This window comes from Catharus ustulatus, chromosome 8 (genome assembly GCF_009819885.2).
Source record: "Catharus ustulatus isolate bCatUst1 chromosome 8, bCatUst1.pri.v2, whole genome shotgun sequence".
In the NCBI taxonomy this organism is placed as follows: Eukaryota; Metazoa; Chordata; class Aves; order Passeriformes; family Turdidae; genus Catharus; species Catharus ustulatus.
In genome coordinates, this window is record NC_046228.1 from 20,035,974 (window position 1) to 20,059,318 (window position 23,345).

The window sequence follows — 23,345 nt, forward strand, 5'->3', positions numbered from 1 at the left end:
TACCTTAGGTTTCTGTGCTTCACACAATGCTCTTCACTTTTCTTGTGGATGGTTTTGGGCTATACTATGCTCCATCCTGCCGTACATCCCTCACTGCCGTGTGAGCATGGCTGGTACAGGCAGCGCGGTCACTGCGCCGCCCGGCACGGAACGCGATTCCAAACCTCCCATCCCGGGCTCAGAGCAGCCAACTAGTGAGGCCACGGGCAGAGAGGGAAGCATTTGTCACTGTTAGCTGACAGCACCGAAAGGCTAGTGAATAACAGGAAAGAGAGGGATCGTGCTGTGTATTTCTGACGGCTCCACCCTGCTCTCCAGGAGGGGCTGTGCTTGCTGATAGCTTCTGGTTTCCTCTGAGCAGCACGCACAGTTAGGGGCTGACCAGCACAGGTACCCATATCCTTCCCCTGAACTCTACCACCCTGTAGAGAAACATTTTGAGTGCTTTGGCCCAGGATAAATAGCACTGCATGAATAATGATTTTTTTTTTCATTTAATGATGACAGTGCTCCCACCCTTTTTCTTCTTCTAGGAGTATGGGCTGAGCTGACTTTAAATGTAAACTTTATGGAGCGTGAGGAAGTATTTGTAAAGCAAAAGCATCAAAAGCTATGTATCTTCAAACTTCAAGCTTCAAAGGAAATGCTTTTATTTAGGCTTCAAAGTTCTTTCTCTTGCCGTTTGACAGCTTCCATTTTCTTTCATCTTTCAAAATGTAGGCAAATTTTAAAATAACGACAGTTCAAAACAAAGGATCAGAAAGCTTTGTCTAAAAATGCTGGACTGAAATGGTTTGATGTGTATTTTCAGCCAAAGCTATTCACCAAATGGTCAAAACATTTGGTCTTTTCCAGTCCCTCTTTTTCAACATTTTCCTTCCTGTTCTCTTGGAAGTGGCCTCAGCAGTGAGGGATGGTCAGGAGGGCATCAAGGGGCAACATCCAGAGACTGAATCCTTGTTTGGCTGTGGTGAGCCAGTGAGCACAGTTGGCACTGCCACAGCCAGCTGGGCTGGAGAAACTCAACTGCTCCTTTGGTACTTGAAAGTTCCCAAAACCATCAACAGAACTGAGGAAGGGGGTGTCACCTATAACTAATTAATGCTCTCACTGAGCATTAATTATAATCCAGTATAAGCACTCTTGTATTTCTATCAACATTAATTTAATGCAGCAGGAATTGATTTGATGGAGCAATTTGGTTTGCTATATTCTTGCCAAGCAGGGTGAGAATACGCTGCGCTGGCCTGCTTTCTTTCAGGCAAAACTGGTTCATTTCCAGGGGTATCTGAGTCCCTCAGATGACAACAGGCCATAGCAGAGATTGGTTTCTAGGTACCATTTTATGTCTTGGACAGGTTACAGGCAAATGTGAAAACCACAGAGAAAGCCTGGAGCAGAGCCTCAGATGGGGTGAACCAAGATGCATCTGCCAGCTGTATGGCCAGATGATCATCGGGATCTCACTTCTGAACAAGTCTCTGTTGTATGACAGTGAGGACAGGTCAGCCTGGTGTAAGTTTGGTGAGGGCAGAAGGCTCTGCATCTGCCAGAGGCTGTCCTGGTGCTCTGAGGCACACAGAGCAGCTGCTGCTGCAGGGCTGTGCAGTAGCCTGTGTGCATTTCTTGTCCCAGTCAACTTCGGTGCTACCTGGCATCCCAGCAGTTTGAGGAGTGCTGCTCTTGAGATAGAGCAGCCTGGAGGTGTGCTGTGAAGAGGGGCAAACTTCCCCAGCATCTAGGTCACAGCTGTATTTACACAGCTCAAAAAACAAAGAAAAGTGCTCTAGGGCACAGAGCTTTAGCACTCAGCCAGTGAGGATATTAAAAAGGAGGGGAGATAAGCCACCAAGAGCTTCATTTCCTCTTCAGCTTCTTTCTAATTTATTCTCTTGTTTATTTAAATGCTTTGCTTTGGGAAACTGAGGCTCCATTTCACCAAGGATTTAAAGGAATTTCATGGGCACACAGAGATGTCAGACAAGACCAAATCTGGCAAACTCTCCAGAGTGCAACAGAGAATTTAGGTATTTTTTATGAAGTCTCCTTAATGGTCAGATTCTGCTGCTCTCATCCTTTCTTGAACTCTCTGCCAAATGGTCAGGTCTGTTTGGGATCTGTGCAAAATAGAACATCTGTCTTCTACCATGTGTGAGATGGCTCTGGGGAGGAAAACACTGCTCAGATGGATTGTGTGTTGCTTGTACTGCCTTTATATGCAATGTTAACAGAGATGGAACATCTTTGACCTTCCTCCCTGCTCAAGAGGGTTTGGCATGCTGGAAAGGAAGTCCAGTGCCCTATTGCTCAGGGCACCAAGGTCATAGGTAAATTATTTGCACAGCACACATCATTTGTTACTTGGCTTCCTCCTACCCATCTCTAATTCCAATTCATCTCTGTTGCCACCATGAATTCCCCCCAAAAAAATCCCTGCTAGGCACCGTTTGATGCTTTTGTGTGTTTGTGACCCTCTTCACCTAGTCTGCCTTTCTCATTTCCTTTTGCTTATGAGGCTCTTTGGTCTGTCTCTCTCTCAAGAATCAACTCCCCACTGAGATCTTTGCTTTGCTGGTTCCTGGAACCCATTTGCCATGCAGGCAAGGCAGCGATCTCTCTGCACTTCAGCAGCACAATGCAAAGAACTGGGGGAGCACTTACCAGCACCTGCTGTGGGAGAAGGTGTACAGAAGGGCTTTTTATTCTTGTCAGTGCCATAGGGTACCCAGCAAGAGGAAAGAGAGGGAGTATGGAGTGGGACAACCTGCTGAAACTTGGTCTTTGCAGTTTGGTCCATCACAGCTACGCTGGCAAGTTAAAATGGCATCTCCAACTCCAGCCCAATAAAAATCTAATTTGTGAATTAGCTCCCTGCTCATGCATTATTTGTGACATTTGACTCAGCAGGAAACAACAGGCCTGGACAGAGGTGAATTAACCCTTAGACAAGTTCTTTATAAATTTCAGTGCCCCAAAAGCAAGGCAGCTGTTCCCAGAGACAGGAATAACCTGGTCTTGAAAATAAACCTTTGTTCTGACCCCTACTCCATTTATCAGATGATGATGACTAACTTAATAATCTTCATTTTGAGACCAGAATCAAGTCCATCCTCTCATCTAGGGCTTTTAGAAACACCAGATCTCAATGAGTCATTTGTCATCCTTACCCAGACCTGATATTTATTAATTAATTCAGAATTTTACTGGTATGAAAAGAAACCTTAAAAATAAATTACCATTTTTTACTGCTTACAAGTTTCAGGGGAGATATTCTAAACTCACTCAGATGTGTCTAGTTTGTGACAAACAGGACTTGAACACTCACTGGGGTGTTTGGACAGGCCTAGATTTAAGATTCAGTTTAGGTGTTTCTCACCTCACTCAGCCTACAGCATTCATCCATGTATTCATCCAAACTGTCAGTTGTGGGGTACTTCTTCAGCTGATGTTCATGGATCTGAAGGTCTTGCATGCTGCCAAAATTCTCTGGGAAATCATCAGTAACAGTCTTTGGCTCTTCTGTGGGACCTGGGGTGGAAAGAGTACTTTCCCTGGAAGGGTCCATCTCTGGGATTGGTTCCTTTTCTGGAGACTGCTTGTCACCCTGGTCACAGTGTTCATCAGGACTTTCTTCCTGAGGGACATTGAAGTCTCCAAGGGAAGCTGTAGCATCCTGTACAGCATCTCCCTCCTGACTGTAGTAATCAGCTTGCTTTTTGCTCTCTGGATCTTGGAGGCTAACTTTTCTGGCATGTTCTTTACATGTTCTCATTAACTGATGATCAATTTCTGGAGAAGAGGAGGTGCTGAGCACACCCGAGTCACAAAAGGAGTCTCTGCTGTGGAGCACAAAGCTCTTCTCTGAGCCCGTCGGCGTTGATGGAGAATTAGCACCGCTTGGCAACTCGACCCCCGAGTCCTCAGATTCAAATTTGGAGAATCTGTGAAGCCGGCACTTGGACTCAAAGGTGCTGAGGTCAGGCAGGGTGGCTACATAGTCGGTGCTTGCCGAGCCATCCACACAGTCTGCATCTGCTGCATCTGCTGCATCTGGACTTCCCCGGCAGTCTGGTGGGAGACTGGCACTGGGAAGATGGGGCTCTTCTGTGCAGGCTGTGTCAGCTGGAGCCTCTGGGATTAACCCTGGGTTTTGAATTCCTTCATTGCTCAGTATCTTCATGTGTGTTAACACAACTTTGTCCTCAGCAGGTGGGCTCTTCTTACCTACTGAAAAGAAAACAAGTAGAAGGTCACAAGAGGCCACAAAACTCAGTGTCTAATGCATCCCCTGAGGGATGTGGAATGTAAAACTGCTATACCAAGGCAGTAGAGGGGGACAGCCCTAATTTGTTTTTCTTGAGCTATATGAAGCTCTCTTGTAGGCTTTGCTGCAACAAAAGTCTTGTGTTTCATAGCCTCAGAGTCCTCCGGGGAGCTCATAAAAGCACAGTTCTGATTTGATAGATAGGTAAAAAACAACATATGTAGGCAGGTGACTTTTTAGTAATTATCTGCATATAGATGGAGAGATGTACATGTTTTTTCCGCCTGATAGACATTAATTTAAGGCTCAAATATTTTTTCCGATTAAATGTGTTCTCAACCAGCAGAAAAAAAGAGCAAAAGGAAATCAGTCTTCCCACAGGCTTAAATGATTTTTGGGCTGCAACAAGCAATTTGCAAACTATTTGGTATTCTCTGCAGTATTCTCTGCTCATATACAGGTGGCAAAAATCAAGTTCTGATAAGAAAAGCAAATGTAAAAAGCACTGTAGATATTTTTCACTCCCTGTATGGTTTTAGCTATGAAGTAATGTCTTTAAGTGAACTCCTACCTAATTCGTAAAGACAAAAGAGATGGGGGCAGCCTTCTTCAAGAGCTTTTGCACATGGACTAAGAAGACTTGTTTTTAAGTCACAATTATTTTACACAGCAATGTGATAGAACAGTCTCTGGATGAAAGGCTGATCTTCAGGAGTCAAAGATCTGCTCCCAGGTTTTTCTTACTGTTTTTCTGAATATAATATTTCATAGTGCAGACTTCTGGATCACGAAGGTATGAGAGCCAGTGTGAAAGTTCTGCATCTACTTTTTTGAAACTGCAAATCTCGGCTCCAAATACGTATGTTTGTGGATTTGGAACCAAGAATTGGTGCGGAACAATTCTTGTTTCTCTGGTATCTTTTCCCTTAGTACCCAGCCCAGAACACTTCAGAGGGCTACAAAGCACACCCTTTTCTGGATGTCTTACTTTCTACTTCATTCCCCTCTCTTCTTTCTTTTTGCCTGAATCAGACCAGGAGCAGCTTCACAAACTCACCCCCCAGTAATGCAGGCAGGAAAGCCTGGGATCTACCCCACCAGCAGTGGATCGAGGAGAGCTCTACTGTGCAGCTCTCCTTTCTGGTAACCCAGAAAGCTCCCTGTTTCAGAAATAACCCATCTTCCAGCTTTATCTCCTCCAACTTGCTTTCTGCAATGTACTTAGACAAGGGAGACTTTACTCATTAAGGACAAGCTAACTCTTACATGGGTCATTTTCTACTTTATTTTAATTCCTTCCGTTTGATCTTGAGAATTTCCTGGGATACCACTGAAACATGCCCTTTGCTGTTCATAGAACCAACTGATTTAATATTTTACACTGGGTTTTCATAAAGGGCGGTCAGTGATAAATAATCTGATGGGCTTTTTGTGGTACGTAGTGCTAGCACCCCTTATGTAAGATTTGTTTATCATATACAGAATTGCACTGCCTCCCTTAGCAGGATTCACAGGCATCTTCCCAGTGCAAAGACCATGTTTGGGACAGTCAGTGCCAGACCTCAGCAATACAACACCAGGATGTTTCTGTGGTGGGGGACAAGAAAAAGACATTACCTAGGCAAGCTCATCGAGAGCTGCCTGTGCTGGGCTCTGCTGTTACTCTTCCACTTTGGGATATGCATGAGGGACCCTGAACTGAGGACAAGGAATAGGGTGACTGGTTTGCAGCTTCCCATACAGCAAAACACCAGCTCTAAGAGGGAGCTGGGTGCCTCCTTGAAAGGAGGAGGTGGAACTGAGTCACTTTGATTTGGAATCAAGAGGATCTACCTCCTCAGGTGCAAACACGTCTTGGCAGCCAGAGACAAAACATTGTATCTGCATGAAAAATACAAGGCTTACAGGCTCTTCTGATGGCATCACTACCCCAGCTGGCCAACAAAACCACCGAGAGTCAGGAGGAGAGCAGTTGCATTCCTGCAACTTTTAAGAACAAACCATACAGCTGTCACTCTTACCAGGAATTACTATATGCAATGGTAGCTCTTTCCCACAGACTGATTGCTCTCACTTATTAATCATGCCATGCTTTCCTTTGACTGGAGATTCTCTCTCTTCTTTCAATCTGCCCTTTTTTTTTCTTGCTTAACTGGTTTCACCCTGGCCTACACAAATATTGCTTTGTCTAAAATCAGGAAGCAGCATATTAAAATGAGGTCTTGCTGCTTACAGAAGGAGATGTCAGATGCTTTACTGCATATCTTTTAGGACTACAAAAGCTGCAATGTGAACAAGAAGGTTTGGCTGGAGTAGAAAAAATAGAAAATGAGATTAAATCTTTAAATCTTTGACCCTCTGTGGGATGACCACCTTGATACCAACAACAGTTCTTTGCTCTCCCTGTACTGTGGTCACTAGCAACGTTTCACAAAAATTGTTAATCTGTTCCAGGCTGCAGACTATTGCTCTCAGCACTGTCAGGTCCTGCAAACCACAGTGTTTGAGCATTTCTGATTTATTCTTCCAATGCCCTGTGATGAGGCAAAATGTTATCATCCCCCTACCACAAGATCAGAATAGTGGCAAAGGACAACAGGATTTTGCAACACGCTTAGGCACCTCATCCTCATTCATTCAATAGTACTTTCCCGTGGTCACTGAGGTCCTCAGTGCTACAGCACAAAGATCTCCAACGATTAAGGCAGTGACCTGAAACTCAGGTTGTTCTTGCTGCACCTCACTGACAGAACAGTCTCCTTTTCCTCTCTGTTGACTGGATAATAGAATCGAAACCACGGGGCTTCCAACCAGCAGATTGTTCCTGCTGCAGATCTCGAAAGAAGCGTACAAAACCACTCAGCTCTTTCGAGCATATTGCTAACAAGCACCAGAACGGTGCAATTAAAACTCATCTGCCCAATTGAAGGAAAAAAAAGTGACCCAGACCCTCAGCTGCTGTAAATTAACTAATTTCCAGGGCTCTTAACAGAATTGTGTCAGCTAATTTTGGCTGAGGGTTTGGCCTGTAAGTGTTTTGTTCAGCAATACCAGGGGCCCTGAGTGAAGCGAGGAAGGGGAGATAACTTCTGCCTGGCACTGGAGGGAGTGTGCTGCAGGGGTATGGTTGCAAACAATCCTGCACAGGGTCTTCTGAAAGGAGGTGTGAAGAACTTCAGAGAGCTGAACGGTGGCATTAACAATGGTAAGATGTATTTACTTGTACTGGAGGCCAGCCAGGTTTTACACTGCTGTTCCTGGGAATTCAGCCAAGATTTTTGTTGTTGTTGTTGTTGTTTTTGTTTCTTTTCCCCTGGACCGGTTTTCCACACCCCTCTGAGGTGGGGGTAAGATAGCAAATGCTGTAGCTTTTAGGAAGCTGGCTGGTATGCTAGTGTGGCAGCCAGGAAAGGAGTAGAGTTTTGTGTGCTATAGTTTTGATGCTATCGAATCAGTACGGGTTCCTGAAGCATCTTCAATACGTACGCCAAACATTGTCTCAGGGTAGCTTGTGCTGCTTGCCTAGTAGCCCTTTCAAAGAGTTGTATGGCTATGTAATCACCCTAGAGAGATACAGAGTTCTCTGGATTGAAGTATATGCCTGTAACTGGTGGTAAGTGATCATGTGTAGCCTTGGGAGCCTGGGTTTTCTGTGCTTGTAAAGCTGGACAATCAGACTGCTTCCCAACTCCCAAGGAGCTAATACCTGGGGATAATTGTTAGGGAGTGGAAGGAATAGATGTGTCCCACCTAAGTCTCTAGAACTTTGCTCTGCATCATGTTTGAATTGCTCTTTAGGGTATTTCTGTGTTGCAGTTAGCCTAGCCTAATAGAAAAACTTCAGTCTTTCAAAGGTAAATACCCTCCCATCAGCTCCTGTCCCAAGGCTTCCCTTTCTTAAGACTTTTAAGTCCAAGTTATTTTTCCAGTTGCACAATAACTAGCAGCTACCAGCACTCAGCCTGGTGTATTAGTAGAGATCTCTGACCAGGAGAAGGAGGGCAGATATCTCAGCATAAAATTACTTCCAAGCAATTTCTTTATCCCAAGTAAGTTGGATGCACAAGATTAATTCAAACTCCTACGCATTTCCAGTCTTGCTCAAGCCCAATTCCTGCAAAAACTCCCCCTTTCTAGTAAAGCAAGCCAAAGTCTATATCCAAATACCCATGCTCCAAAGTACTGAAACCCATGCCTAATTTTTTTCTTTTTTGCAACTATGCCTATGGCTCAAAGCTGTGTTTCACTGGCAATTCCTTCAGTGCAAGACCTGTTAAGCTCTGTTACATCCCTGAGAGGGTCAGTGGTCTCTAATGCACTGACTTAAGTATCATAGCACATGGTTTTCTGATGTATGCAATAAATGGAAGCACTGGTGGACAGGAAGAGGCCATGCTAGCAGTGGAGTCAGTGCTGTTACTGGCAGTAGAGAGCAATTCCATACCAGCACTGCCCTTTGCTGGCCTCTTCCCTTTCAGTCTCTGCCCTCCTGTCTTCTCAAAATATTCATTCTGATTTTTAGGCTACTTGGCATGGAGAGAATCTCTGTTAAACATGGCACAAATGGAGCCAAAGCTTTGCTTGTCTCCATCTGCCACTGTCTTACAAAGGACAGCAGAGCTAGAGCCATGGCAGCCTTTACTGTGCCACCACAAATAAAAGGCATCACCATTGGGCTGCTGGAGTAGCAGGGACTTTGCACAGCTGCCCTCCAAAGGAAGACCAATGTCAAACCATAGCACTCCTCCCAATCTGCTTAGCCCTGAGTACAGGAGTAAGGTGCACAGGCAAAGTGCCAGATAAGGATTTTCAGCATCCTATGCCTGCCTAGTAGCTCCTTTCTGGCTCCAGCTGTGCCAAAGGTTAAATAAACCCTGCCATGCAGAATTGGTTCTGTGATGGGGCTGTGGCCTCCAAGTAACACACTAAGAGATGATTGCCACCTTCTGAAAAATCATTAGATAGCAGTGACTAGTGCACTGGAGTCAAACTCATGACCTAGAAATCAAAGTCTGCCTCTCCCATTCAGTCCTTGCATTCCCTCATTTTCCTTCCTTCCCTTACAAAAAGACTCCCTCAGTTTTGTCACTGTGCCACGTTCTCTAGCACTGCTGGCAGGACGGCTCAGGTGGTATTTCCCTTTCATTTCGAAGAGGTGGGTTTTTTTCTCACCAATGATGAGGTCTCAATTTCCCAGCATTTAAGAGAGAAGGGGTCACTTCCTTTCTGAAACAATAGGCATTTTTTGCTGATGACTTTTCCCCCACGTGTGCTGAAGGGTGGGGCTGGGTGCTGGGGCCGTGCTGGCACCTCCTCAGCAGCCCCCAGGCAGCAGTGTCACCTCCCTGTGTCACCTCCCTGGCTGGAAAGAGCCGTCCCTTAGCACAGCCCTGGGGGCTCAGGCAGGCGTTGCACGGACGGGACCCCAGTGCTCACGAAAATTGAGTTACTTTTACGCTTCCAAAAACCCCAAACCGACCCAACAAAAAGTCCCCACCCCAAAAAAATGAGTAACCACTACCAACTGACCCTCTGTGAGAAAAATGTATCTGCACACAGCTTTGCCATGGGTTTCCACGGGGTGGGGATCTCCCGACTAGCCGGACTATTGATCCCAGTCCTGGCAATGGCAGAGGTGCTACTTGTCACCAAAGTCTGCAAACTATCTGCCTTCCCCACTGCTTTTCAAGCAGCCTGCCGGATCTTGGCCTGCCCAATCTGAGCAAGGCTTCTCCTAAATAATTAGGATAATCATGAGCTGAAAATTTTACACAGAAAGCTTATCTCAGGGTCTGTTGTCATTAGTGCAACAGCACTACCTACAGAAGCAGAAACTTGTGAAGGCTTGAAAATCACTGTCAGAGGAAAGGTCAGGGTGTTTTTTGTTTTATTTTGCTTGGTTTGCTTGTCGTTTTGTTTTGGTGGTATTTTTTACTGGAGTTGTGACTGAAAAATACACATTTGCAAGGGAACGTGCTCCCATGTCGTAATAATATTTGCGTAATAGACCTGATTCTCTAAACTTCAGTTTATCCAGCCGGAGAAGTGAAATGCACATGGATTTAATGAACATACGTATACAACTTAATTTGCTCAAAATATTGAATGCAAAGGAATAGATATGACAAAGCTGAGATTTCAGATAGTCCTTGAACAAAAAGCACAAAGTGCTTATATCCTTTGGCTCCAAGGTGGTCTCTAGTCTCAATGTTAGTTAAGTGTGTGAAGTTCCTTAGAATCGTAGTTTGGTAATATAATGTGACCAGAAATGTTATAGGCCCCCGCAGCTGCAGCTGGTAATGATAAATCCATATAAAGCAGATGCCGAGAGAAAGATAACAGGGTTCAAGGATTCTGACTGAGGAGGCAGTCATTGCTTTAGTATCTATGTTTTACAAAAGAGGAGATAATTATAGCTCTTTTCGGGCATTTGAGGAGGAATGAGAGGGAGATTGATTGGTTGTTTGCTGATTGATATAGTTGGGTGAACTAAAGAGGAAATGGATTTCCAAGTAGAGAGGCCACTTGACACTTTTACAGCTTGCTCCTAATTCATTGCAAGTGACCTGTGAAGTTTTTGAAACCAAACGACAGGTCTGATAGATTAGTGACCTCTGGCAGAAAGTCCCGGGGCACAGCAGGCCCCTCACACCACCTGGTTTATCAGTCACTTGTGTAGGATGGCGGTCACCGGCTTTTGGACCAGCACCTGACCCTGTGCAATAGCACCAGCTAAAGCGCTGGTCCCACTCGTTTCTGCATTTACGCTGCAATTTATTTCTTTGTGTCCATGAGTCGCTGAGGTTTCAAGGGTAATTTCGGTGCACAAGGATCAGTGCCCAAGTTCTCCCTACTCTGCAATATAACCAGTCCTGGGGGCTGGGGGAGGGAAGAGGTTCAGTCCCTGCAATCACCTATGGGGCTCATTTGTGAGATTTTTGTCAGGGAGATGACAACTGCTGCTAAAAACCTGCAAATCCTTCTTGGAAATTCCCATGTGTTCCTCCAAGAGAAAGATTCAAAACCTTAAATAAAAGAAGCAGTGCTTTCATGAGCAACCCTCTATAACAGCAAAACATTATTTAGCACACAACTCAGTGATATGTCTGAGCAGAGAATGAAAACAATAGAAACAAATATATCACATTGGCAAAACTGTCTAATTTAGAGCTTTTCCTTGTACATCTGATCTGCAGGCTGCCTCATATCACAGAAGATTGATTATTCACCCAGAAATTAACTAGGAGCCAGGAGGCCCTTTACAAGGACGTGCCCCCCAGGGATGACAGGTATGTAGTAATTCAGGTTTTATTGCCTATAATAAGCTTGAATAAACAACTGTTCAATAGCCCCAAAGACCAAGGCCCTTTAGATACCAGAGCTTCAGCTGAAGCCAAAGGAACTCGAGAATTGTATTAGAAAGGTTGCTGTGAACTCATTTTTCTTGAGTAGTCATTTACCCTTGGTAAAACCCTGGAGAGTTGCTTCTGCTCTAACAAGGTAGCACTGGACAGGTGTAACCATATTCTGGCACGTCTGAAATCTTTTATAGTTACAGTGAGAGCAAGAGCCAAGAATGCTGTTTCTGAATAGAGATGGCATCCAAATCAGGACACACATAATATTTGGTGCCTTTTTCTAGCTGAGGTGATTAGAGAGTGCTGTTGTTGTTTCTTATTTGGATAAATTCGAGCTGAACCTCTTTGATCCCACAGTGTTCTCTCTGTAGGATATCTCTGTTCTCCCACCAAAGCTTTCACCTGCCCCATTAATAATACTGCTGTGTCTGGGTGGTGAGGGATACTTCCATGTGGAAGAGCAAGCTTCCTTTCACCTCCTAACCCTTCCATCAGCTTTGCTCCATATATGTTGGAGGAAACAAGTTCATGGTCGAATTACATCCAGGGCAAAAGGGAGCGGTTTCCACCATCTGGTAAAACCCTCCTCAAACACCCTCCACATCTTATGGGGATGCTGGCATGTTCTCACATCAGCATTGCTCTAGAGCCCTTGGGTAGCAGTTTCCAGACTGAAGCCAGGCAGAACGCTTCGGCAGCCTTGCTGGCAACAGCACTTAACAGTTCTGTGCTGGGGCACCTCACAGAGGCTACAGCTCACACTGAGCACCAAGTAGCTGCCCCAGACCAGGACAGCTGGGAAGCACAATATAAGCAGAGAGTAGCTGAGCAGATGCCCAAGAATCTGGCAGTTCTGGTAACTCCATGGAAACGATTGCTGCAGCACTCCAAGGAGGCAGGAGTTTGGCATAAGGATGGAAAGCCCCAGTATAACCACCCCAAACACATGGGTTTGCAACATTTTTACCGTCCTGCTGTAGCACTGCACACTACATTTACACTCTGACAAACCCTGAGTGTAGCCACCTCCATGCCAAGCAAACCAGCCCAGTGCAGTGATGCCAATGAGACAGAACCTGCCGATCTCGTTTACGGCTGCCACAAGCCAAGCTGAGGGGTAAACAGGGATGCTAGGAGAATTCTGCCGCATGGGGCTTGTGATCTCAAAGCCTACAACTCTGGCTAAGGCATAAAATACAGTGGCCCCGGTATGCCTGAAAAAGGCATACTGAGACCACATAATTTATTTGCACAACAGGCTTAAAAAGTTACTGGTGATCAGCTGCAGGACTGTAGCTGCCTTTCCTGCCGCGGGGTCACCTCATCCACACAGGAGTGAGCAAGTAAAACACTTGGAACCCGCGGCAGTCCCTGCTGGATGGGGATACGGTAGCCTAGAGAGCCAGGCGATGTGCATTGTCCGCGCCGCGACGGGCGGAGGGCAGCCCCGACACACCTGACGGCGGTGCCGGAGCGGTGCCGGTCCCTCGGCAGCACGGACCGCTCGGAGCCACAGCGCTCCCACCTCCCCTGCTCCTCTCTCCCAAGCTTTGCCACGCTCACCAAGGCGAAATTAGCCCATAAAGAGGAAATGAGAGCGGTTCCTTAAGCGCGATCTTTGTCCCCGCCGGCCCGGGGCAGCGGCCGGAGGCTGAGGCTCGAGGGGCCGCGGCGGCAGCCTTGCCTTACCTGCGAGGGGACAGAGGCAGCCCGAGAGCAGCGAGCGCAGCATGGGGCCGGGAGGCAGCGGCGCGGTGCCCGGCCGGCGGGGCCCGGCAGCAGGGCGGGCCGGGATGGGCTTGTCCTAAGTATCGTCTGCGCGGCCACCGAGGGGAAGGAAGGGGGTGGCGGGGGTGCGGGTTTGGGGAGGTGTTGGCAGCCGCCGACTGTCCCGGGGGGAGCGGCCGACTCACCTCTCCTCCAGGGCGCTCCCAGGGTGAAGCTCCGATGCCAGCTGAACATCCCGGCGGCAGCAGCCGCCCTCAGGGGCGGGCGGGGCGCGGGGCCGGGGGTGCCATCGCTGCCCACCCTCCCCGAGCGGCTGCGGCCCCGCTAGGGCATGGCGGGGGCAGCGCGGAGCGGGCAGCGCGGCCGGCGGAGCCTGCGGGGCGGCGGGCGGGCGCCCGGCCAGCAGTGACTTATAAAGGGAGCAGCCCAGAGGAATGTATCTCCTGTGGCTGATAAGCCGAGATGACTGCAGGGGTTTGAACTACCTTTGCAACCCCTGGAGAAGAGAGGGGGAGAGAGGGGAAAAAAAGGATAGGAGAGAAGAAAAAGAAAAATATTTCAGTGCTTGCATAATATCAATAAACAACTCCCCTCTCTAGTGGCAGGGAAGACTGGAATGTTTAGGGTGGGGAGGAGAGAGACTAAGAGAGTAGAGTGGGTTTGTTGGGTTTTCGGTTTGGTGGTTTTTTGGTTTTTTTTCCCCAGGTTTTTTTCTTGTTCTCCATTTAAATTGCATGTTATGTGTTCATAATGCAAAACTACCTTGGCTGTCACTGGCGCTGCAGGCTCTGGGTAAGAGGGGTGAGAAGTAAGTGTCAGGACTGTCCTGGGTGCAAGGTCCCATGGGCAGATTTGCAGTGTCATCCTACTGGAGTGAACTCCAATCATGCAAGCCAGGCATGAAGTGTTCTGGGATGCCCTGGGCATGGTTGAGCCATGGAGTGTTATCTTGGGAAACATGCAGGAAATTACTTTCAGGCTAGGTTTAAGGAGTACAAGTTCCCTACAACAAGCCCCATAACCTATATAGGGTCTCTGCTTACTAAGAGAGCATCAGTCCCTGCATTGCTCCCCCATCCAGACTTCTGCTGACATGAGCACACTCAGGAGAAAATGTGCTGCTGCACCGGTTAAACCGGCCTGATTCCATGGACTTCAGCTGTCCATAGGATCAGTGGCCCCAAGCAGGTCACAGAGTAGTGCTACAAATGCCATGAGAAAGTGAGTGAGAGGGGAGCTGTCAGGGGAGATCAGTCCAGTTGCCCCATTGCTCTGCAGGTGCCAGCCCTCCTGTGCCTCTGCAACACCCTTCAGGCCAAGTATCAATTAAGGTGAATCCACCTTTTGCTGTAGCAGTCACTGGAGATTGCTGTTTGGCACCAGCCACAATTTAAAGGTAGGTTGTCTAATTGCCCCCTTTCCACACCACATTGCTCTTGTATTTAATTATTAATTGCTCCCAAATTTGTGTCATCCACCAAAAGGCATCTTTTCTCCTCAAGCTGGGAGGATTTTACTGCTTCCCCCTTGCTTCCCACTGCAGTGAGATAGAGTTTTTGTGGGCTGCATCTGATTTCCTTGAAACACTCCAGGCACCCATGGTGCACCCAGCACCTATTCCTCTTTTTCTGGGAAACCGAAGTGTGTGGTTTGTTGTGTGGACAGAGCCAGGTTTTCCATGCTCTTTGGGCTGATGTAGGTTCCCCTGGGGAAGGAGGTCCCTGTTTCCTGCACTGAGACAGTGCTGTGTGCTTGTTATGTGACATGCTGCCGTGCTCAGGCTCCCCTCTCAGCTCCCAGCTGCAGTGGGCAGACTTAAATTATTAGAGCAGCAGAAGAGTAGTTACAGATGCCTTAGCATGAATGCAATAGCACAGCCAAGGGAATTCTGGGGACAAAGAATTAGCCTCTCACCTTCAGCTCTATTGCCCGTACACCATTGCACTCTTCTTTCTTTCTACCTTTGAGCTCCATTGTTTCACACACTGCTGAGCATACTCCTATACTACCTGGAGACTCTTTTTTTAAAAATAAAACTAGTCTGGAGAAGGAAAAAAGCTACAATGCTGATGTTTGTGAATAGCTTCAGCCCAAAGTGTTCTGAAAAGTATCTAATTTGTAGTAAGCAAAGTGTATGATGAATCAAAGCTCCTAAGGAGTCTCAAGCTGGCTCTTTCTACGATTGGTTTACCCCCTTGTGTTCAACAAATGCTTGAGGCCAACAGAAATGACTGTGTTACCAAATATAATAAATAAAACAACCCACTGACAGTAAGCTTTTGAACAAGAATAAAATATCCCCTGGAATGTGTACAAGACAAGTACTCTAGCCGTGGGCTAGGGCAAACATGTAATGAAAATGGCTGGCAATGAGAACAAGATTTCAGTGCTCTAGGTACTCTCACAAGAAGGTGTGTTTGTGTGTATGAAACTGATAATTAAATTGGAAGTGCCCTGTATTGACACAATATATGACAATGTTCAGAGTCTAGAGGCCTCTACAAAGCTGTTGTTAGTTGTTGCATGTGATTATTTTTGTCTACACTTGGAAAGTTTTAGTAGCATAACTGTGTTTTATGTATTTTTTCAATTTGCTATATTAGCATCAAGATGTTTCACACTTGAATAGCTAGCACTGAATCAGAAAAAAACCATTAGCATGCTTAGGACTTTTATGCCGGTGTAAATGCATCTAGCCAAAGGGATTTTACTATTTTGTGCTTGTGTTATGAACAGCAGTGAAACCTTCCAAAGGGCAGACACCACCAATTCCCTCATCAAAAATTGCTCACAGGCAAGAAACAAGTGATGATTGGTTTTGGTGTCCAAGCTTGAAAGAAGTACAGAAAAGGGAAACTGATTATTAATGTGCTTTTGTCTAAACCTTGTGAACACCCTTGACATGGAAAAGATCATGTTCTCTGTGTATATTGAACCCAATTGCTACTGCAATACAAGAAGGAAGGAAAGATGCCTCTGTCTTGCAGCTTCATCTCTTGTCTGGCAGTGAGAGTATTGTCAGACCTCACCATTTAATTTGGAGTCTTGAGGAAGGTCGACTCCTTTTCCCTAAAGTCTAGCTTGTTAATGAGGGGAGCATGGGGTGCTGGGGCTGAGTTGTACATTGTTCTCCTGGGGCAGAGCACAAGGATGGGAAGGAACCAGCCAGGCAGGAAGATGGACTTGGGACTGGGGCCACTGTGGCTTTTGGCCCACACTACATCTGCCCTTTCCCTGCAGCTGCCAGTCCTTGTACTGGGTCTCCTTCCCATTCACCCATGTGCTGAGAGTGTGGGATGTGTTCTCCAAATCTTAACTGGGCAGGAAATTCCTTCTTGAGCTGCAGAGGATGTAACAGGAAGAGAAAAAACCTCTTAGTCAGCATCAGCTTAGTTTTTGATGGATGCATCAATTTCCTGAGTCATGAGAAAACTCTCCACCCAAAGAATTCCACAAGTGTGGAAAGCTGTTGTGTCTCTGGATCCCCTGGGTGTACAACTGCATCCTATGTTTCTTGTCTTCTCTGTCAACTTGGAGCTAATGGGATGCATCTTCAGAGCAGAGGGTACTTCAGTACTGCAGAGAAGTCAGGCACGAACTCACAAGGAGCTGCTCGAACCAAGGAGGGTAGGTGAGGGGGGTGGGTGAGGTCTGTTTGTACTACAATTCCTATGTTAGGCTCCTGGAAAGCAAGAGAGATACATTTAGTGGTGACTCCTAAAACTACTGTGTTATTTGGACCATTGTGTTTCTCCCTTATGCTCCAGTTACTACTGTGCAATCCCAGATCTTCCATAAAATGACTGTTACATGCTCTGCAGTTGCAAAGGCCTGTCAAATGTGAGTCTTGTTTCAAAAAACTCCCCAGGAACCAAAATATGCAATAGCAGGACAGATCCCTGAGCAGGTGCAGCTCTGCATAGGTGAGCTCTCTCAGCTGGGAGAGGTGCTCCTCTGCTGTTTGGCTTTAGGCATGTACCACATGCAAATAACTTCATCTCCTTCTGCCACAGCTTGTCTGGGAGAACAGGATTTTTGCAAGTAGTTTCAGAGCCCGTCTTCTTTAATTTGTGCAGCCCCCAAAGCACAGGATTTCTCATGCATGTAAAAGGTCTCTCCACCTGGCGTGAAGTATTCATGGTGACGAAAAACACATTCCAGAATCGTCATCGTGGTTTTTCACACTGAAGCACACAATGAAATAACTATCAACCTTTCATCATACTTACATATTAGACCTTGTTTTCCATCCCATTCCCTGACCCCTTAGTTAAAGGTTGGATCTGGGCAGATTGCTTGATTACCTCCTGGTTTGTTCTATACACCTGCGGCATGGCACAAAAGGACCCTGTGCAATGCAATCACCTTCTTGACTTAAATATGTTTTCTTTCACTCTGGTACAAAAAGCAAGTTTTGGGATGTAGCATGCAGAGGGACACTGGATATCTGTGTGAAAGTGTGGGGAAAGGGGTGGATTTAATGTTGTGTTACAGGGGTTCTCCCCAGCAGCTGAGAAAGGGCAGGGAAGATATGTTCTGCATCATCAGGGTTGGCTTGGCCCTGTGCCTCATGGGTGACTGTACAGGGTTTTTTTCAGGTTCTAGCAACCTTTGCCCAATCAGCCATGCCAGCAGTGCAGTATTAATGTCATTTAAGTGAGAACTTACAACATCTTCTGCATGAGGGTGTCAGTGCCAGCCTGGGGGTATCGTGGGGCTGTTGCCTTCCTGAGCCCAGTGCCAGGCAGGGTGTTGGTGGGCATGGCTCAGGGGAGCCCATGCTGCCTCAGCCAGCAGCCCCTTACTGGAAGGACAGGTCAAAGGAAAAAAAAAAAAAAGAGGTGTGGAGAGGAATTGAATGATATTTGCATTCCATGTAGATGGAAGTTTCCAGATGACTCCAGCTTCCTGTGAAATAGTTCTCTCACTAACTTGGCAGTGGCCTGCATGTGTACAGCTTGTCCAGGTGAAGGTTTGGGGTCACATAAGAGGAAATTGTTTCACTGCAGTGCACTTATGGTGCAAAAAATAGCTTCTTGGGATAGTGAGCAGCTCTCGACTCTCTTAGAGGTAATGAGTTAAATCTTGCAAATCTTGTGTCTTGCTCCAAACACTTGTCATAGTCTAAATACATTTCAGTCTTTGCTCTTCCTTTACTTAATCAACATTTATTGACACTTAATACTCAAAATAAGCAAACCCTGCCACCACCTCTTCGTCTTTTCTGCCTCTCTTAAGGATGGTGCTCCCCCAAGCAATTCCCCAAACACAGAGCAGGAGAAAAAGTTGCCACTTAGGTCAGCACCAGTTCTGCTTGTTGGTGTGTCCATCAGCCTTTTAAGAGCAGAGAAGGCTCAAATGCCTGGTGTGTTTGGATCCCGGAGCAGGTATGTGGTGCACACTCCACCCTGCTGTGAAAGGAGCCCTGGTGAACCACATGGGAAGCAGCTGCCCAGAACTCTGCCCTGGGAAGTCAGGGCTAGTGGCTTGCCAGGCACATTACTTCCTCTGGTGTACAATGGAAGCACCTTTGTGCTCACTGAGTTGGGTTGAAGGTCTGACTTCAAAAGATGTTAAAACAAATACTTAAACTCAGTCACTGCTCTTTAGAGCCAGGACAGTTCCTCTTGCTTTCCTGTGGACCCCCTGCCCTCAGGGTCCACACTTTTCTCAGCCAAGGGACAAGCTGGCACACTTCATCAACACCTTCCAAATGCAGGCTGAGCTGCATTGTACTGTGCTGTGTTGGCTGCTTTCTGGGTTATGGCACAACTCAAACCCTCTGTTTTCCTTCTGTGATGATTCTGGCTGAATGGTGGCAATGCAGGCACAGAGGGGTTCCCCATCAGCAGTTCCTCACCCCATGTGTGCACCCCTCTCCACCAGTGGTTTTAGGTCAGATGCCTGAGACAGTGTGCATCAGGTCTCAGCCAAGAAAGGATGGTGCCTGGGATGGGATGGGATGGACAGCAGAGCAGTGGTGAGCACTTTGTGGTCCTGGGGCCATACACTGGTGAGGCAGTAAAGTGTGAGTGGAGGAAGAGAGAGGAGTGATGTTGGAGAGCTGGTGAGTAGAAGGAAAAGTAGTAGAAGTGCTTGAGGACCGGTGGCAACAAGGAAGGAAGGAAGCAAGCTGAGCTGGGTGTGTGGTGAAGTGCCTTACTCTTCTGCTGGGACCTCGGTGTCCTGGAGGTGCCAGGGGGACTGCTTCTGTGGCCCTAACAAAGGAAAAGTCATGATCAGGGGCACTCTGGAAGGGCAGGATACTTTAACGTTCTGCTTTCTCACGAGGAGACTTGTAAAACTAAATCCAGGGAGCATGACAAAAAAGATAGAAGATATGAGGAAAGGGTCAAGGAGTTTTCCACCATGAAATTGTGTGAAAAGGTGATGAGGAGGAACTCAAAAGAGTGGTGGTGTTGATCTGGGCCTCACTTTTCATTCTCTGAGGTATTAGCAGGCCTGAAAAACTCCAGCCAGGCCTGAGCTTGACCTGATTTTCTATCCCCATCATGACTGCCCAATGCAGAAAAATGGGTACTCCCTACCCTTGCTTGATCTGTTGCTGGGAAGAAGCCAGGCTGGGCAGGGTCTGCCAGGCATGTGCCAGCACTGTATCCTGGCCCAGATATGGGGTGTGAGAGTATCCAGAGCATCCCTCAGCCTCTTTGCTTTTAATGCCTGGAGAATCCCAGCAGCTGTGAAAAGGCTGCATAAACCTTGCAATGAACAGGGCTGAGGGTTTGGCAATCCCTGCTTCGTTTACCTTGTTGCAAACTCTGCATCTTTGTAAATGCTGCAGTTACTTTACTTTGGAAATACTCACTGTGATTTTAGGACAATCCATTTCAGTGGAGTAGAACAGAAGAGTTAGATGTGACTTGCTAGAACATCACCAGAGTTTAAGAAGTACAAATAGCACTTAATGAGATCCTGGACAATTTGCATTACTTTCACCCTGAATATATGTGCACTCACCAGTAGACTAGATCTTTTTCCTGTATAACAATTTAATTAGAACTGATTAAAGTAAACATGTCCTGAATGTTTGAATATGGTAGTAATACTGCATTATAAATGTTATTTTGATTAAATAATGGCTTCTTTGCTTGAACAGGATAACTATCCACCTGAAACACAGGAGTGAAACTTTAGTTAATAACAAAACTCCCACCAACTTCAATAGAGCTATATTTCACCTTAATTGCGCTCATAATTGCACCTCCACAGTTTGAATACAGAATTTATTGTTTCCTGCTTGGAGGGGGTATACATTGTTGTACACCTAAAAAATGTGGGAACAGAGGATTGTTGACATGCAGCATGGATTTTCCCCATTCAGTGAAATGATAGTGCTCACTTGTCCCAGGATTCAACAGAAGCACTAAGACTTGCCGCATGGGATCTCACTAAAAAAAGATACTGTAAGCTTGGCCTTGAGCAGTGGTTGTCAGTTCCTGTGGATATCGCTGCTCCCGTGCTGGGGAGGAATACCTGAGGAAAGCAGGCTGACTGTTAGCAAATTTAAATAATACCACATGAGACCTGACCTCCACTGGTAAAGTATAGAGGGGCTTCCCAGGCTGAAAAATGTTGAAAACAACTGTCCTTGATGAGCAGATAGGTTCAGTAGCCAAGGACCTGTCTGGGTGACCTCAGGATATACTTTACAAATAGCATGTGTTTCTGAAAACCTGTTTAAAAAATCTCTTGCTGAAGCCAAATCAATGCTCTTTCATTTGTGTACAACTCTGATATCCAGTTCTTGGGTGTGTATTTCCTCTGGACATCCCGGAGGATATCTGTGGCTCCACTGTTTGTGAACTGAGGTTGGTAACATGACTGGATCTTACATCACAGTCTGTGTATGACTGTGCAGCACCAGGTGACTGCTGCTGCGTGTCCTCACCATCTGGCACCTTTTAATGTGACAGAATGGCACAGGAGCTCAGATATGGCACCAGCACTGAGGTGCTCTCCCTCCTCAGCACATTGGTTCAGTGTTCTTTGCTTTTCATCTCCCTAGCTGGGAAAAGGGGATAAAAACCCGTTTGCCTTTTGTAAAGCTGCCTGAACATTAAAGTTGTGAGTCTGTATTAAACTGTTTCAATGAGCAGTAAGTGACCATGGCTTCCCAGAGTAACTAAAGCAAGTTTGTAATGAAGAGACATTTCTTCTCTTAAAACCAACCTTAAAGCAGGGCTCTTCTAGGTCCAGATGGGAAATGCCAGTGATATATTGATATTCCCTCTGTTCAGATCTGATCTAAGCTTGCTGTAAAAAATTAAATATTACCGGGGACTTCCAGAGGTTGGGACTTTTGTGACTTTTATCTTAGCAGTGCTATTTGTGCTTTTATCTAGAAAATTCTACTTCTGTTTGTATGCTTGTTTAGTGTGGGATGGCTGGAGACAGTCTGCTGTTTTACTGCAGACTTCCCTACACTTACTAATTTAAGACTGCTGCTCAGACTGAAATTTCCAGGTTGGCTCACGATGAATCCGTAGTCTATATACAGCACTTGGGAGATATTTCCGTATCCTGAAATAACAGGAGGTTTGTGACAGATCATTTCATGACTTTGTGGTGTTCTGCACTCATGGGATGGAGGACAGATGTCACCAGACTGTTGTACACCAGAACAGTCACTGCACAACTATTCTTTTTGAAAGCCAATACAATTGAACTGACACCCAAGTTTCCGTGCCAAGTAAAAATAATGGGCATATGTATTTTTTGTGGTTTTGTATAAAGAGAGCTTTCATTGGTACCTTCCCCAGAGTTCTTGGTAGTGCTCTTAAAAAACAAAACAAAAAAACCCCTGACCTCCAGATGACCCAGCTTTGAGACTTGATGAATCAAAGTCTGGTAGCACAATTTGCTTGCTCCCAAGATAGTTTCAATGTAAAGCAACATGCAAAGACACAACAAAGTATTGTCCCAAGTTTGCAAACTGAATCAATCAAGTTCCAGTCTGTCAAAATCCGCAGGGGCCAGCCTTACCTTTGCCCTGATAACCTGTGTTGTGCAGGCTGAGGAGGCAGCAGGAAATCGGGGAAGGGCTCATAAGAGCTGCAGAGCAGCTTTCAGGTGCGCTTGGCTGCCAGGGAGACACCAACTTAGAGTCAGACTTTCCAGCAAAGGCTCCACATCTAACTCTTTCAGGGATATTTAAAGTAATATTTTCAAAGCACACCATTAGAAAGAGCCCACTTGGAAGAGCTGGCTTGTCATTTTAGTGCCCAAAAATGCAGGCTAAGCTGTTCTGAAGACCTAGCTCTGTTTGTGGCTGCTGAACTGTTTTAAAAGCCAAACCCTTTTTCATATAAACACCAAACTGCCTGATGTCAAGTCAGGTTTGCAAGATAAGATAAGAGTGCTTCAGCGAGGAATAAGTGGAGGAGATTTTATGGAAACTGAGTTATTGTAAATAGATAGCATCAAGGAGAAGGGGGGTTTGTGTGGTGCTGTCGAGAGCAGAGGTGGATAGGGAATGAATACATATCTTTTAGAGCTGTGGCAGAAGACAGTGAGTGGGAGGTGAGGGTCCCCCCACCCCTCTCACTGCAGTGGCCAGGAACCCCATGGCACAGGTCTGAGCAAGGGGATCTGGAAGCTGGTGGACAGCAGCACAGGCTCAGTGTTTCAGAGGGTGATGAGAGGAATGGAGGGAATGTGATAAGGCTGGGGGAGGATTCGGTAAGGGAATGAGCAGGGAAAAGGAGGGGGTGTGGGAAGCCAGGAGTGCCCCTTTGCGCTGTCTCCCTGTTTGCCCGTGCTGAAGGCAGGTTTGGGACCTTCAGCTGAAACAACAGGGAACTGATGTACTGAGGGATGTCCCTGTTACTCTTATGGATGAAGCAGATACCCTGACTAGTATCCTTTCCCTATCCCTGATGGCAGGAAAGGGGGACAGTGTGCTGCCAGCAGCTACTCCTCCTGGCCACCACTTGGTTCATTCTGGACCCTCAGAAATAGCAAGGCTTTGTTGTCAT

General features: G+C 46.4%; 1 protein-coding gene across 5 annotated transcripts in view; it reads right to left on the bottom strand.

Moving 5' to 3' along the window:
• LOC116999590 overlaps positions 1–13,639 on the bottom strand; it is a 29,789-nt gene extending 16,150 nt beyond the window's left edge. For 2 of the 5 annotated variants that reach the window (XM_033066426.1, XM_033066428.1), the window contains exons 1-2: positions 13,536–13,639; positions 3,377–4,227 (exon numbers count right to left, since the gene is read on the bottom strand). In XM_033066426.1, the coding sequence (XP_032922317.1) occupies positions 3,377–4,227; positions 13,536–13,584 (900 nt within the window). In that variant the 5' untranslated portion in view covers positions 13,585–13,639. Of the gene's footprint in view, positions 1–3,376; positions 4,228–13,311; positions 13,390–13,535 lie in introns of those variants that run through there. The other 3 variants (XM_042779534.1, XM_042779535.1, XM_042779536.1) reach the window with 3 other exon arrangements.
• Between the last annotated feature and the right edge of the window lie 9,706 nt (positions 13,640–23,345).